Source organism: Urocampus carinirostris, chromosome 2 (assembly GCF_059441175.1).
Source record: "Urocampus carinirostris isolate Australia breed hairy pipefish chromosome 2, RoL_Ucar_1.0, whole genome shotgun sequence".
In the NCBI taxonomy this organism is placed as follows: Eukaryota; Metazoa; Chordata; class Actinopteri; order Syngnathiformes; family Syngnathidae; genus Urocampus; species Urocampus carinirostris.
The window spans coordinates 56,972,619-56,988,132 of record NC_142350.1 but is presented as its reverse complement, the minus strand read 5'-3'; the positions used below and the strand labels follow the sequence as shown (position 1 = coordinate 56,988,132).

The 15,514-nt window shown below is 40.0% G+C and overlaps 2 protein-coding genes across 3 annotated transcripts in view; both read right to left on the bottom strand.

The window, feature by feature from the left end:
- itga8 (integrin, alpha 8) overlaps positions 1-1,405 on the bottom strand; it is a 129,855-nt gene extending 128,450 nt beyond the window's left edge. Inside the window, exon 1 of the mRNA XM_088327236.1 lies at positions 1,129-1,405. Within this exon, the coding sequence (XP_088183362.1) occupies positions 1,129-1,310 (182 nt within the window). The 5' untranslated portion in view covers positions 1,311-1,405. The remainder of the gene's footprint in view (positions 1-1,128) is intronic.
- Positions 1,406-8,879: 7,474 nt separating this feature from the next.
- Positions 8,880-15,514, bottom strand: part of mindy3 (MINDY lysine 48 deubiquitinase 3) — a 35,478-nt gene continuing 28,843 nt past the window's right edge. For both annotated transcript variants that reach the window (XM_088327233.1, XM_088327234.1), the window contains 3 exons: positions 14,828-14,915; positions 14,246-14,317; positions 8,880-9,482 (listed from right to left, as the gene is read on the bottom strand). In XM_088327233.1, the coding sequence (XP_088183359.1) occupies positions 9,333-9,482; positions 14,246-14,317; positions 14,828-14,915 (310 nt within the window). In that variant the 3' untranslated portion in view covers positions 8,880-9,332. The remainder of the gene's footprint in view (positions 9,483-14,245; positions 14,318-14,827; positions 14,916-15,514) is intronic.

The window sequence follows — 15,514 nt, the reverse complement described above, 5'->3', positions numbered from 1 at the left end:
TTGAAGCAGGTTACCTCTTACTTTCACCATTCTGATGCTACACGAAAAAATGGGAACGCGGAAAAAAAGCCTGCGGGGATGAGCATTGTCACTCTCCAGCACTATCCCTAGCCTCCATTTCTTCTATCTAACATGTTCCTCACCGAACAGCTTTGCTAAAAGTAATATAAAAGCAAATCGGTGGGGTGGGGAAAAAGCACAAAGGCTCTTCGAACTCAGTTGGGCATTGTTAACACATACCTAAAAGAGAAAATAATCAAACTTTCTTAAGAACACCCAAACGCCCCAAATTGAACTTCAGGTTCACGATTCTTAATTGGGCAATAGGAGGCAGCTGATACTAGCATCAGCTATAGTCAAGAATTCTGATACCATTAAAAAAAGTTGGCATCGGTATAGATACATGATTGCACACATTAAACGAACAGACAACAGATTTGTTGCTAGCTGTAGAGTGATAATGAAGTTGCTTGTCAACGAGAGAGAGAGAGAGAGAGAGAGAGAGAGAGAGAGAGAGAGAGAGAGAGAGAGAGAGAGAGAGATACAGTATATATAGAGAGAGATATAGATAGATAGATAGAGATATATAGAGAGAGAGATAGACAGATAGATAGATAGATATAGATAGATAGATAGATGAATGGATAGACAGATAAACTATCTAGAGATAGACAAATAATTTATTTAGAGATTATCTATCTCAAGATTGATAAATAATCTATCTCTAGAGATAGATAGATAGAGATAGATAGATACAGTAGATAGATAGATAGAGAGATACAGAGATAGAGAGGAAATATATACAATAGAATTTTGAGAGTTTTTGACAGTGAATAGAAAACTAAATAATTAAAATCTTCCAGTAATGCAAAGTCAGTGAAACATCGCATAAGAATTAAGATTCCCCTACACTCATGTTCATAGCAAACTATGAGATCTGGAACTCGAATTTTAAGAGCCATTAGGAATATAGAACTTACTTCATCTTTCTAACGTTTTAAATATAACAAAGCTCCGCAATAAACCCTAATTACCAAATTAATCAAATTGTACTATTATAACGTGCAAACACTTGTTTGCAGAACTAAATTAGACAGAAAGACCACATTGCAGAATTCTACAACTCACGTTTTGCTGTCGGCCCTGGGCTGGTAGAAGTCCACTGAATAGCCGAAATAACTCCCACTGGGTCCGCGGTACACCGTAGGATGCTGTGCGTAAAGGTTGAAGCTCCAGAGCCCTCTTGGCGCGAACCACAGGAGGGAAACGAGCCGGAGCGCAAATACTCCTGAGTCCCGTGAACGCTCCATCCTGCAAGGAAGGATCCCGCGAACGGATCGGAGGTTCCCTCGGCCTCCGCGTGCAGGTGAGTTCACTTCAAGTGCCGACAGGAGTCCGTCTGGATCTCCGCTCTCCTCCCTCCTGGTCTTCTCCTTCTTGTGACCCCCTACCAGTCAGCAGCAGGTCTGCAACGCCGCAAGGTCCCACCCCCTCGTCCCCTAGTTCGAAACTTTTGCCCCCTACCCCTCCTCTTCTTCACACACGCGCTGCACAAACTTCAAATGAGCGTGCAAAGTTTGCGTCATAGCTCCTTTTGCGGCAAAATATCTAAAATATGGCTTGTGGGCCGGATATGGCCCATTGGATGATTTGATTTGGCCAGCCATGAATCTCAGAGTAGGTTAAAAAAAGCGAGTCTCTAGGTGAAGGGGTCCCATAACATTTCCCTTTTACACCGATTTTGGCTAACCTGCATTGGCTCCCAGTTAGCCTTAGATGTGATTTCAAGGTTCTCTTAGTATTATACAAAATCATACATGGACTTGCTCCCTCTTATCTTTCATATCTGATTTGCCCCTACGTCCCGGTCCGAAGCCTACGATCTGAGAGTGCCGGTCTTCTGGTGATCCCGAGAGCAAAGAAGTGTTCTGCTGGTTCGAGAGCGTTCTCCATCCGGGCACCGGTGCTGTGGAATGCTCTTCCCCCTGAGATCCGATCTGCAACCTCAGTGGAAATGTTTAAATCTAAACTTAAAACTTACTTCTACTCCATAGCATATGAATAACCTATTCTTCTCGTCGGCTAAAAAAATAGTCTGTGTAATATAGTGTAATAATCTGTGAAGCCCTTTGAGACTCTTCGTGATTTAGGGCTATACAAATAAAAATGACTGGACTTGACTTGACTTTTTTTGATGAGGGGTCAGTTTGGAACAGAAAAAGTGTGAGGATTGCAAGAGGGCTTAAATGTATTATTTTTCAGACAGCCACAATCAAAGTACCCTTCAGGATTCCTCACAAATCAAAAAATACTAACACCATGCCCGTCAGCTCCAGGGCTCCATGCCCTTACAAACTCTCGTATTTTCCCTTACAAAATACAAAATAATCCTACACCATATATTTTTTTTTCTAACGTGTTTATTTATGTAGTTGAACATGTTATATTGAACATGTGTTTCGTTATATCATAAATATTGTTAATTAACATTTTGTTGTGAGATCCTGAGTTGCTCGACATGAATGAGGTTTATTATAAAAAAAAGTTCAAAAATGAAGTCGCTTGGACGTTCACCGTGGAAGGAAAAAGTATATGCAAATATAATTAAGTAGAATAATACATTTTCTTATTCAAATTATTTATTCATTTTTGGCTTTAAATTATTGTTGGTAATATACCGATTAAAGGGATAACCACAAACCTGTCTTTTTTCATTTTCTTATTTTATACTTTTTTTCTTAACTTCTTTATATAACGATGTTAACGATAATAATTCGTAATATAATGCATCAAAGCAAGTGAGCCGTTTGAGAGCCGGCTCTCTTTAATGAGTTGAGCCGAAAAAGCCGGTTCTCTAAAAAGACACCGACTTTCTTGCACTACATAAAAGCGCTCGCCTTGTTGCAACAAAAAAAACAACACCGAGATAGAGGCTACCGCGGCGAACTCGTTAGACTTGATTGATTTGCCGTTTCGTGATAGTCGGTGTATACTGGATGGCACCCATGATTGACAAATTTGCTTTTTTCCTTACAGATTTCTTGTACGTCGTACACGTCTTAAAATGCATAATAAACGTACTTTGTACGGCAAAAACGTACAGGTTGACAGTTATGGGATGATTTAATTCAGCCCGCCACGAAGCTCAGAGTATACAAAAAAAAAAAAGTCTCTAGGTGAGGGGTCAGGGTCAGTTTGTAACAGAAAAAGTGTGACGATTGCAAGAGGGCTTCACTGTTTTGTATTCCAGACAGCTACAGTCAAATAACCCTTCAGGATTCTTCACAAATCGAAAGTCAAAAAATACCAACACTTTATGAAATTCCTTAACAAAATTTGGTACCGTGACTAATGAGACGACATTGTCAGACCGAATGTAGAAGTGGGCCATAGTTTGGGGGCCATTACTCTTGGTCATTTCTATGAAAAACTATGATTTGTTTTTTTAAATTAAGGCAAACCAAATGTTCCCTCTGACCACTAGAAGGCAGTAAATGTGTAAAAGAGCTGACATTCAGCATGCGAATTGAATAAGTTAGTACCATAAAATATGGTACTAACTTATTCAATATGCAACGTGGTGTCTATCTAGAAGTAAGTCACGGACTTTAAAGACCTGCCCTGCGCAGAATTAGCAGGGAAGGTGTTGTGGAAAGTGACTGGGTTTAGGTTTCGAAGGCGGCCGGACTGCGATTAGGGGGGACAGGCTGTGGACTAGGGTGGGACGTGTTTGCTTTCAGTTGCCCCCTTTCGTTACATTCCGAGCAACGGATGAGTGGGACGCAGGTAATAGTCTTTAAAAGCTTTAGTAGTTCCAGCTCCTTTAGTTTTTATTTCTCATTTATTTCAAACCTTTAAAGCAAACATTGGATTTTCCTTACATCTCCCCCTTGAGTTTGTATAGCATGGTGAGATGGTTTTAGGCATTCAATTATTGTTAAAATGAAACGTAAACATAATTTCTTCCTATTGTTTGTGAATAAATGTGATATGCTTGGAAAGTAACCTGTCATCCATAAAAACAATATATAAATAATAATAGTTAAAAGGGCGGCACGGCGGATGAGTGGTTAGCGCATCAGCGGCACAGTTCTGAGGTCATGGGATCAGGTACTAGCCTTCCTGTGTGGAGTTTGCATGTTCTCCCCGTGCTTGCGTTGGTTTGCTTCGGGCACTCCGGTTTTCTCCCACATTCTAAAAACATGCATATCAGGTTGATTGGCAGGTCCAAATTGTCCCAAGGTGTGAATGAGCAAGAAAATTGTCCGTATGTGCCCTGGGATTGGCTGGAAACCAGTTCAGGATGTCCCCTGCCCACTACCCAGAGGTAGCTGAGATGGGCTCCAGCGCCCTCCTGTCACTACAGAGGATAAGCGGTGCAGATAAAGGATGGATGGATACTACTAATAAAAAAGATAGAAAGTTTGAATTAAAACTGTTTATTGATCTGGCTTGTCTGAAAACAGAATGTCTGGATCTGGCCCCAGAACCTAACCGAGTTTGACATCCTTGTTCCATATGGGAAATATATCTATTTGATCATTTCAAAAGTTTTAAAAGGTTTTAGTAGAATTGACAAACTCAGCAAGTTCACCTTGAAAGTCCATCCATCCATCCATCCATCATCTGCACCGCTTATCCTCACTAGGGTCTCGGGAGGTGCCGGAGCCCAACCCAACTGTCTTCGGGCAGAGGGCAGGGGACATCATGAACTGGTTGCCAGACAGTCACAATTTGGACCGGGCAATTAACCTGACATGCATGTTTTTGGAATGTGGCTGTACCCAGAGGAAACCCACGCAAGCACGGGAAGAACATGCAAACTACACACGGGAGGCTGTGGTAGCTGAACCTCTGCATCGTGGGGCTGCGCACTAAACACCCCTCTGCCGTGCCGCCCCTTGGAAAGTCTGTTTTACTGAATTCGGCAGCAACATTAATAACAAAATGAACTCCAGTGACAGTTTGACAGCGCAAAGACAAATGAAACAGCATTAGTGTCTATCAAGTGGGAAAAAAAACGTCTTTAGCCATAGAATAGAGTTTCTCTCAACACCTACCAGTTAACACTTCATGACCTTCCACTCTCATCATTTGATTGAACTTTTCTTCGTATACTTCATGTAAGAAATATGCATGCAAAGGTTATGCTCTATGTCCTCATTCTCTTGTTAATGTAACATGAAGACGGAGGAGAAAATTTGTAAAGAAGCATAGAGTATCATCTAGCGCCTCCAAAATCCATTAAAAAAATTGAATAAAAGGTAAAAACAAATTAACTTTCGTGTAAACGTCAGTTTAAACACTAGTACATGAAGACTTTATATTTGATTGACATGAGGCTCACCTAGGCGGAGCTGACATGATTGTCTTGCTGCTAAAACCCTGAGAAAGGTTGGGGGAAAAAAAACAAGAAGAAAAATGATGCGGTTTGGTCACTTTGAGTCTCCATAGTTTGTATTCTTCCTGGTGCTTTGTAGCACTTTTCGGGTAATGTTACAGTGTACCCTTAAAGTCGAGGGAAGCAGCCTGTCTGTACTGACATGGTTACGATAAGGCAGTTTGGAAATACTGTAATGGGGTGTGTCCCTTAAGTGGTTTACGGTTCACAAATACCTGAACCGCCTGGATCGTCTGGGCACAACTTCCTGTGGTGTGCCTTGGGCAAACACAGCCGGACGGCACCCATACCTCTCAGGCTGTTTTATGGAGTAGGGGTTTGCTTCTGCACAGATAGTACTAGCTTCCATGGATACCAGTAGAAGGAAAACCTCCTAATCTGACTCAGATACAGCACCTTCATAATCTGATCACCGTTGTTGTAAAGCATCCTCCCGCTCTAACCAGAAAATTATTTTTAAATATGCTATGCATGGGTTTTCAAACGTAAAATTGTACAAAACAAAGCCTAAAAAGTATTTTATTGTTTGCTTTCAAAGTATTCATGACATGTTTTACCCTGGAGTGCCATGTCTAATCTCATTGCATAGGAAGTTTCATAACGCGGACATTAATAACAATAAAGACTATTTTATTGTATTGGTTTAGGGACATGAAAAAGATTGGAGACGTTACCGTGTCAGGAAAAATTTACAAGCTGCTCCTAAATGCATCATTCGCTGTGACACGCACGTGATTGTCTTCCTGTCACAATGAATTGAACTGAATGAACTGAAATGAACTGAATTAATACTGAAATGCAATATAAGATGGGTCAAACTATAATACAGTGGCTTGCGAAACTATTTGGCCCCCTTGAACTTTGATAGATACTTTATTCATCCCCGCGGGGAAATTCACATTTCCAGCAGCATCCCTGCGCTGAGAACAATACAGTAATAAAGCAAAAAGAATATACAAATGACGTGTTATATAGAGTATCTAGCTAGTGCTACACAGAATACATATTGCAATAAAATTCGGTAATATGCAATGTAGGGGGTGTGGTTTAATGTGGGCCTTTACTCTGCCCGGTGGAGTTAAAGAGCCTCATGGCATGAGGAAGAAAAGATCTCTTCAGTCTGTCCATGGTAGCATCAACAATAAGTGGGACACAATCACGAAGTGGAAGACACTTTATTGGATATTCTAAACTTTTTAAACAAATAAAAAAACAAAAAATTGGGGGTGCAAAATTATTCAGCCCCTTTACTTTCAGTGCAGCAAACTCTGTCCAGAAGTTCATTGAGGATCTCTAAATAATTCAATGTTGATCTAAATGACTAACGATGATAAATGGAATCCACCTGTGTGCAATCAAGTCTCTGTATAAATGCACCTGCACTGTGATAGTCTCAGAGGTCTGTTTAAAACACAGAGAGCATCATCAAGAACGAACACACAAGTTCAATGGGGCCAATTAGTTTCGCAAGCCACTCTATATGTGATGTTGAGAAGCATAGGCATGTTCATGTTTGCTAATTTGTCATAATTCTTTATTGAAAAAAACATTTTTATTCCTTCTTGTATGCTAAAAATCCATTTGATGCTTTGAAAATGTGAAATAAGTGGGAGTTTATATTACTTACAAGTATTTTCTTGTTTTGGGTAAAAAAAAATGCATCATTTTGGGTCAAGCTTTGTTTGCTTCTAAAATAATTTGCGTGCTTTTCTAAAAGAGTTGGAATAAACCAAAAGAAAAGGTCAGAACTTGTTCGCTTCAAAAACCTTTGAGGCGATGGCATTTTGAATCATCTGTGGATTATATGCAGACAAAGCCCACTTAAGTACATGGAGAACATGGAAACTCCCCGCAGGGAAGGCAGGAGTTGGAATTTAACAGAGGACGCCTGAACTGTGAGCCGATGTACTAACCAGTCGACCACCGTGCCGCCCAAACCACATTTTACAACTATCAAACTGAAATCCTTGTGCATTTTCATCCTCTAATAAATACATGACAAGTTCACTCAATAAAACCTTTTTTGAAAAGTTAGGTTCACAGATAAGGACTGGACAGTTCAAATGATCGAATATCTGAATCCCCAAAGACAGGTTATAAATCTATATGCACATTTAGTACAATTTTGACAATGATTTTCCTTAAATTTTATGTGATCTAATTCTAGAACTAACGGAAATGTTGACAAGTTAATGTTTGTGCTGACCAAAAGTAGATGTTTAATTTATATTTACCAAATATGGACAGATATGTGAGATATACGACAATCACTCATATTGATGCAAATGATTGGAAAGAGACACAACTTTCACTTTGTTTTTTCAACCAAGAGAAACTGCAATTTTTTTCCAAATACAGTAAAATACATTAATCCGTCCTGAGTTGGGGACAGCAAGGTGAAATAGTTGTATGGTGAGCGATTGAAGCCTATGCTATTTAGCTAATGGGTTTCAAACCCCCAGTACCGCAAGTACAAACCTTAAGATTGTATACACATATCAAACATTTGTAACATAATACAGTATAGTACAAACTGATACCCTATGCAATCCCATTTGCAAGCTTGCAATATTAAAAACAGAACAGAATTAAAGATTGCTGCAGTTAGTCAGTACTCGAGTAGTTTTTCCGCCATTTACTTTTTTACTTTTACTCAAGTCATTATTTGGACGACTACTTTTTACTTCTACATGTTCATATTATTCTGTAACAGTACTTGATTTAATTCCCCTGTATATTCCTGGTCAGAGCCTTCGCTTGAAAAACATTGGTCCATTAGTGATTCCAAAAGCCAAGATGAAATCCGCGGGTTTGAGATGAGGGAGGGTGAAATAGTAATCAGTACAACCCTTCAAGACTTCTTGGGAATAAGGGCTATACAAATTTACTTCAATCACTCGATATTGTCCTTGGCTAAAATAGAAACTAAAGCGTTTCACTTAGTCAACTGGAATTCGACCGAAAAAAAGACAAGTACAGCAGAAGTTGTACTAAAAACGAGACTTAAGTTAAATGGCAGAAAAAAATGAATACCTGATGGTTGCTGCAGTTATGTTGAGACATGCTCTCTTGAATGGGAATGAAAATTAAGATCAGTTTTAAGAACATGTTACCGATCTATAGATCAACACCGTAGCTCCACCCCAAAACTAAATATTATGTCAATGAAAGTGTCAAAACTGCTTATGAACCATGATACAAGCTAACTGGTTAACTTTTTCAATGTATTAAAAAGGCGTGTGTATAAACTAAGGGATTTTGAACAAGTACGTGGACCACAAGATAAATATTCACCAAAGCATACTAAGTGAGAACATCATCTTACAACATTTTTTATTAAACCTGGAACGTGCCAATCTGAAGCGGCCGTGAAAAACTGCTAATGAGCCTAAAGCGGAGTGCCGTGGAGCAGATGGGCCTAGAAAGGGTTCCTCAAGTAACGTTCGAGGTACATTTACATTCAAACAAACGAAGATAATGCAGAGAAAAAGGGTTTATTCAACAATCTGAACCGTGAGTGTGTTAATAAATACACGAGTGCCTGACCGGTGCGTGAGGTGCACCCTTCTTGCTTGTTTAGGAGAAACGTTGCCAGTTGCATCGATTTCCTACGTTGGTCCTAACGCTGTAAACGTTTAGCAGTGAGAGTGAACGTCTACTCACGTGGAAGGCTTTGGTCAATTCTTTCAGGCGTCCGTCTTGATGAATGGCAAACCGTGATGAACAGACAACAGCATCGTTTAAAGGTGAGTTGAATTTACATGAAAGAATGAATCTCAGGCATATACATTTGTAGGGAGTCTTTTGTGTGCATTGGTGGAGTTGTCATTCTTGGTCCCAGTATCTAGACATTCTCCTAAATGGTTGCTGAGTGTTTGTTGTGTTTGTGAAGATGGGAGGCAATTGTGGTCCGTTGTGCGTACAAACAAGACTAGTTGAGAGACGGTGAGCGCTCAGTGGTCCACAAAAGCTCGATGTAGGGCCACTTGGTCTGTAGACAGCGCTTAACCGGAGTGTCGTCAGTCCGTACTATTGGATCTTCGAACCCGAGCACCAAAGCGGTCCCCTCCACGTACGCTACCTGAAATATACATTCATGTCAATTAAGATGAGTGTGATTTTCCAATTCATCTTTATTATAAATTATATACCGGAGCCATATCCTTCTGGTGGGAGGTGGCTAGAGCCAAGAACACATTCACATTTCTCACTCTTTCTGAGAGATTGATACAGAGGAGAGGATTCCCAGCCCCCTCGCTCAACCCAACAGATGTGTTGGGAGTCATTAGGTGACAAACCCCTAATGCCAAGCAGAGAGGCAATGAGTATCAATGTTGTAAGTCTTAGGTATGACTCGGCCGAAGCTTGAACCAGCAACCTCGGGGCGGGCGCCCTGCCCCCAAGGCCACTGAGCTTCATCTTTGATAAGTGGAAAAGTATAGACATTAGTTGAAGTCATGTCATGTTGGTTTGTGACCCACGTAAGCCAAGGAAACTATTGCAAACTATGGATTTAACAGTTAACATTTTTACACTCAACAAATTCAAAGTCAACAGCACACAAACCGTGCAAAAATGCATTTTGAGCAATCACGAAAGAAAAAGAGTCATTAATTTTAGAGGATTTCTGAGCAATGGCACACATTTTTTCATTGACATCACCTGTCGAAAATGTTTAATATCCCAACCAGATTAAACCACACTAGTTAAAGATGATTTCTCAAAATGGGAAATTTTCCACTCACTGACGTTATCTTCTGGCATAAGCCATCAATCCAGCCTCTATCGAGCTCCTTTAGGACGTGTGTAAGTCTTTGCGTTTCTAAGATGCACCGAATAAACTGTTTTTTAAACTTTTGAGGGTTTGGGTTGGCGTTTGGACTGTACAGAGATCCCTTGGTTTTTGCACTGGTAATCAGAGCTAAGGCCTGTACAAAGAAATTCATAGAAATAAAAATAATGGAGCATACGCTTACCATCTATATCTAAAACAGCAAAAGTGTTGGCTTCTTTGTTCATGGATTTTTGTAGTTTATTAGAATCTTGTCAAACATTATATCAGTGTCTGAAACTCATGACAAAAAGTTACAGGACACTTGGGCAGACAACTCTGCATGCCCCATTTTTCACAACTTGAAACACAATAAGACAACTTATCGTATAAAAAAACAAACAAACAAAAAAACATTATTGTAAAGTATTAAGCATTGATTATAAGAATATATAACAGAACAACACTTTAAATGTAAGTTTATTATAAATCCACTTATAACATTCATTGCATGTATATGACATCAGTAGGTACCTGTATTTACTCATCTTCATTCATGCAATGTTTGCGTTGCGTTGTCTGCTACAGGCCAGGTGAGCTCATCTTTCCACGATGCTTTTAATTTATGTTTACATTTTTCAGCATCATAAATGTTGCTTCTTTTGAATATTTCTTCTGGGGGTGAGGTTTTGCTTTGAACCACCTATCCATTTTTCTTGTGTTCTCTGTGCGTTTACTTTGGAAAATGATATACAAATGCATGACCTTATAACCCACAGGAGAGTCCGGGAGCACGAAGTTATTCGATGCAGGCTTCTGATTGGCTGCAGAGTAAGCAAATTGCCAAACAAACTGAAATTTCCAAAACCGAAGATTTCGAAATAGGAACAAAGCAAACGTTTGATTTGAAAAAAAATAAAAACATAAATGAAAGATTTTTTTGTGTGTGCATTGGTGGAGTTGTCATAATTAAATAATTGACCAAAGCCTTCCACGTGAGTAGAAAAACGAAATATTTTTTTTTTCTTGAAAAAGTTGCCGGCCACCCGGTTGTACGCCCGATGTAAAAGATGCACGCCCCAGGCGTCCGGGCAGACGTTATTTCAGACACTGATGATATATTTATCAAACAATATTTCCACACATTCAAATTGACTCATTATCTGTTTTATCAAGTTGGTCAATTGGTATCAGAATTATAGAACTAAACCATTTGGAAAAGTAAGCCGAATATGTACAGTATAGGCATTTGGTGACCATAAGGTAATTTGTGGCGTACTGTTCTAAGGATAATCTGGATTTTTCTAAACGGGTATTGCTCTAACATAAAGGAACATGCTTCTAAAAAGAACTGACCTTCTTGAAGCACACAAGAATATTTGCGGCATCGGGTGAACTATGGATCAATGCGTCCCAGTGGGAAATATCGCATGATTTAATTTGTCTCTTAACCCGGCAATGTACAGTGGCGCTATCAATCCATTTCCTGGCACTTCTCTTAAAGTGGTGTGGACTGAAATGTGGAGTGTCGGGGTTATTTTAGAGCAGACAGAAAAAGATCAGCCGCGGTGGTGGGAATAATACTTTCAGGAGCTGTTATACTCATTTGGATCCATGGAAAGGAAATCACCACTCACTGCTACCTTCGAGGGGCCCCGGTGTGCATATATGCATAAGTCTACTTGTGGTACCCCACCTAAAACTTTAGGTGGACGAACAGGAGGATTAACGATAAATGGACAGCTGTAGAAAGGGATATTCTTAAATACCAGGCAGTTTTGCGGCCAAAGACAAGCGCTAGACACTCTTGACAGCCGTCTTGTCACATTAAAGCCGTCTAATAGGCATGCAGGTGAGCATTCATCACAGCTGTGCTGTTGACATTCGCCTCTGTCGCCAAGTTTTTAGCGGCTTATTAGGTTTACAATGGCTACCGTTTATCCTGAAAAAGTCAAAACAGATTTTGGATCCCTCTCAACTGTAAAAACTTTGATCATAGGAAAGGACATTTCCTCGAATCCTTATTTTAGCTATAAATATGCCCTAAAAGGACAGTGATTAATTAATTTTATTTGTACAAAGTAAACAAAGAATACAGTATAATAGCAAGCGGCAATATCCACTGTTTTTGCATGTGACGGCCTTTTAGGGGCAGTGTGTTATAATAATAATAATATATAATTTCCTTGTATTGTCATTCTGTGTAACAATGTACACAGAACGAAATGTCGATTGCACCTGACCCGTTGTAGCGAGCCGATGCAGCCGCAGCCAACAGAGGGCGCCGCCGACCACTTTTTAAGTCTTAGGAATGACTCGGCCGGGGCGCGAACCACCGACCTCCCAGTCTCAAGGTCATGCTAGGTTTACGCATTAAATTCGGACCAAGGAAAGTTGCGATTGAATTCTATTTGAAATGGTTTGTTTTTAACCGATTGTGAGGAAGTTGTTCCTATCATACGTTTGGGTATATCTTTTCAGAGATTATGTCTGAATATTTTGTACTTTAAAGGAAAACCCGAAAAGTAGTGGTAATTTCCTGTTGGCATTTAAAGCAGGGTGGGTAAACTTTGAGTCGCGGGGCAAATTGGGTCCAAACATTTGGCAGAGGGACCAGATTAAGTTATTTTATGACTTCAGGCAGCTGTCAATCGGACATTATGTTATTACCTAGATTTCATGTTCATGATGTCTGTGTATTGTCTATTGACCATCCATTGCAGCCTGGTCATCCTGAAGGTGGGATTACCTCATGTTTGGTCCTTTCTCAAGGTTTCGTTTTCCTCATGCTGAGGTTTTTGAGTTTTCCTTGCCCTTGTAAAGTTTTTAGTTCGGGGGATCATGTGATAGTATTCTGTACAGCTCTGTAGTAAATCATTCCTCAGCAAGACCCAAAGACCATCCATCCATTATCTGTACTGCTTATCCTCAGTAGGGTCGCGGGGGGTGCTGGAGCCCGTCCCAGCTATCTTCGGGCAGTGGGCAGGGGACACCCTGAACTAATTGCCAGCCAGTCACAGGGCACACAGGGACAGACAATTCGCTCGCTCATTCACACCTAGGGACAATTTGGACCGGCCAATTAACCTGACATGCATGTTTTTGGAATGTGGGAGGAAACTGGAGTGCCCGGGGGAAACCCACGCAAGCACGGGGAGAATATGCAAACTCCACACAGGAGGTTTGCGACCTCAGAACGGTGCCACACACGCGCTAACCACTGCGCCGCCGTGCTGCCCACCCTAATACTGAATTTTTCTAATTCATAAAGAAATGTATTTGCAGACATCTACACATACTAGAAATATTTTTCTCTATATTGGTGAAAAGATTAACATCATCATATTGGGTTTGAAACACTCAGAATTAAAGATTATGCAGAGATATGAGGATGCCTTAATAAGAACTAAATTAAAAATCCATATACGAATCCATAATTCGTATATGAAAGGGCACAGATTTATATTTTATTATAATAAATACATATTTTGATGAATACAATTAAATATTAAAAAAAAGAAAAATATTTTTTTTATTTTTCGGGGGCAGAAATGCGGTTTGTTTTGTTTCCTGCAATATGATTTGTTGACCGACTTGGGCACTTACACAGATAATGCAACTTTCTGTGGGAATGCAAAAATCTCAATTTGGCCCCAAAAGGTGAGTTTTGCGCCTATGTTATCAGTGTGACGATATATTATCATTGTATTTTTACCATTTTCGTTTGACAGAGTGTATTAAAGAGGTGGACAGGCCTTATGTGGCCCGCAGGCCGATGTTTTCCCACCAGACTTCCAGGGACAATTGCAATAGCACAAAGCTAGTGGTGTTTAAGAAAATAAATCAGACAGCAGGATTATGTTATTTTTTGTTATGGGCACACAACAAGCAACATGATGCATTCATGGCGTTAGGAAACTTGCTGTGGCATTGTGTACCTTTTCATTTGATGATTACCTTTTCAAGTTCCACAAAAATAAAATAGAAATTAGATCACAAGTAGTACTAATAATATAAACTTTTGTTCAAACTGCTTGTAATGTATCTAATTTTAGCTATAAAAAAAGTCTTACCTTTTCGTTGTGATTGGATTGTTTGAGTCCATTGTAGTGGTAGACTGGAAACGAGTCCGGGATCCCCGAATCCTAGAACAAAAGCCCAGAAAAGAGAGTCAAAAACATGCTGGGACATTCTGGCTATAGCAGAATTTTACCAACGGAGGTCAAAAAAACAGAAGTGGAACATTTTTGACTGAATCCTGGCAGCAAACTTAAAATCTTGCATGTTACATTCAAGAGAAGTGTAACTCCAATTACAACATATAATAACACTTCAACTGAATTTGGCTTGATAGCGTTGCGTTTTCTTGAGCAGACTTTCAGTTTTTCATGTTTGCTCTCCTTCATATGAAACTCAAACCCTTGACCGGATCACACGTGTGTCTGCGTGTGGGTCCACTTGGCTAATGGCAATATAATTTCTCTGCAGGCCTGAGTTTCTCCTCCGGTGGCTCCCCAAAGCCCTGATCACTTTAACACATCTCCCTCTATCTCTCGCTCATAAAAAGGCTTGACCGCTCTCTCTCTCTATACTCTTTAACAAGAAGGGTCGTACGATTAGGAATACACCCTTCTAAATGTTTTTGTAACACATACCTGATCAGGATAGAATTCCATGAGAAACGGGCCCAGGAGGATTATGCCCAAGTTTTCTGGGTCCAACTTGCTCTTCACCAGACTGACACTAGAGGGGAGAAAGGAAGGGATAAGGGGTTGAAAGCTTGGAGAACACATTACATGAACCGTGTTTTGGTGAGCGCCTGCATGTTTTCAACAAGACTGTGGTGCAACTAAATATACCACTTTCCAGACATTCCTGCGTGTGTTAGATCAGCGTTATTATTACTTTCACTGAGCAGATGAAAAATAGGACTTGTTTGATTGGCCTTTTAAGGCTTTCACTTTGGTAGCACCCGAGCAATCTTACAGTTTTTTTCACGTTAAGATGTGGAATCATGTTTTTTCAGCCTAACATCAACACATTATTTTGAATTCCCAAAAACTTAATGATGTTCATGCATATTACAGCACTGTCTGCAAATGGTTGACATAATAAAAATGCTGGTTGGCTATTAGTTTGCATCACAATTGCATGAACATGGTAATATGCTCTTGGCTAAACTCCCTCCCACGATGCCCATTTCCTCTCCCTTTTAGTCCAGAATCTCGTATGAGGAAGTTTAATTTGTTCATCCATGAATCTCAAGACAGTGATGGTAAAGGTGGAAGCAAAAAGATTACAACAAAGGAAAAAAACATGATTAGGGAACAGGCATTGTTACC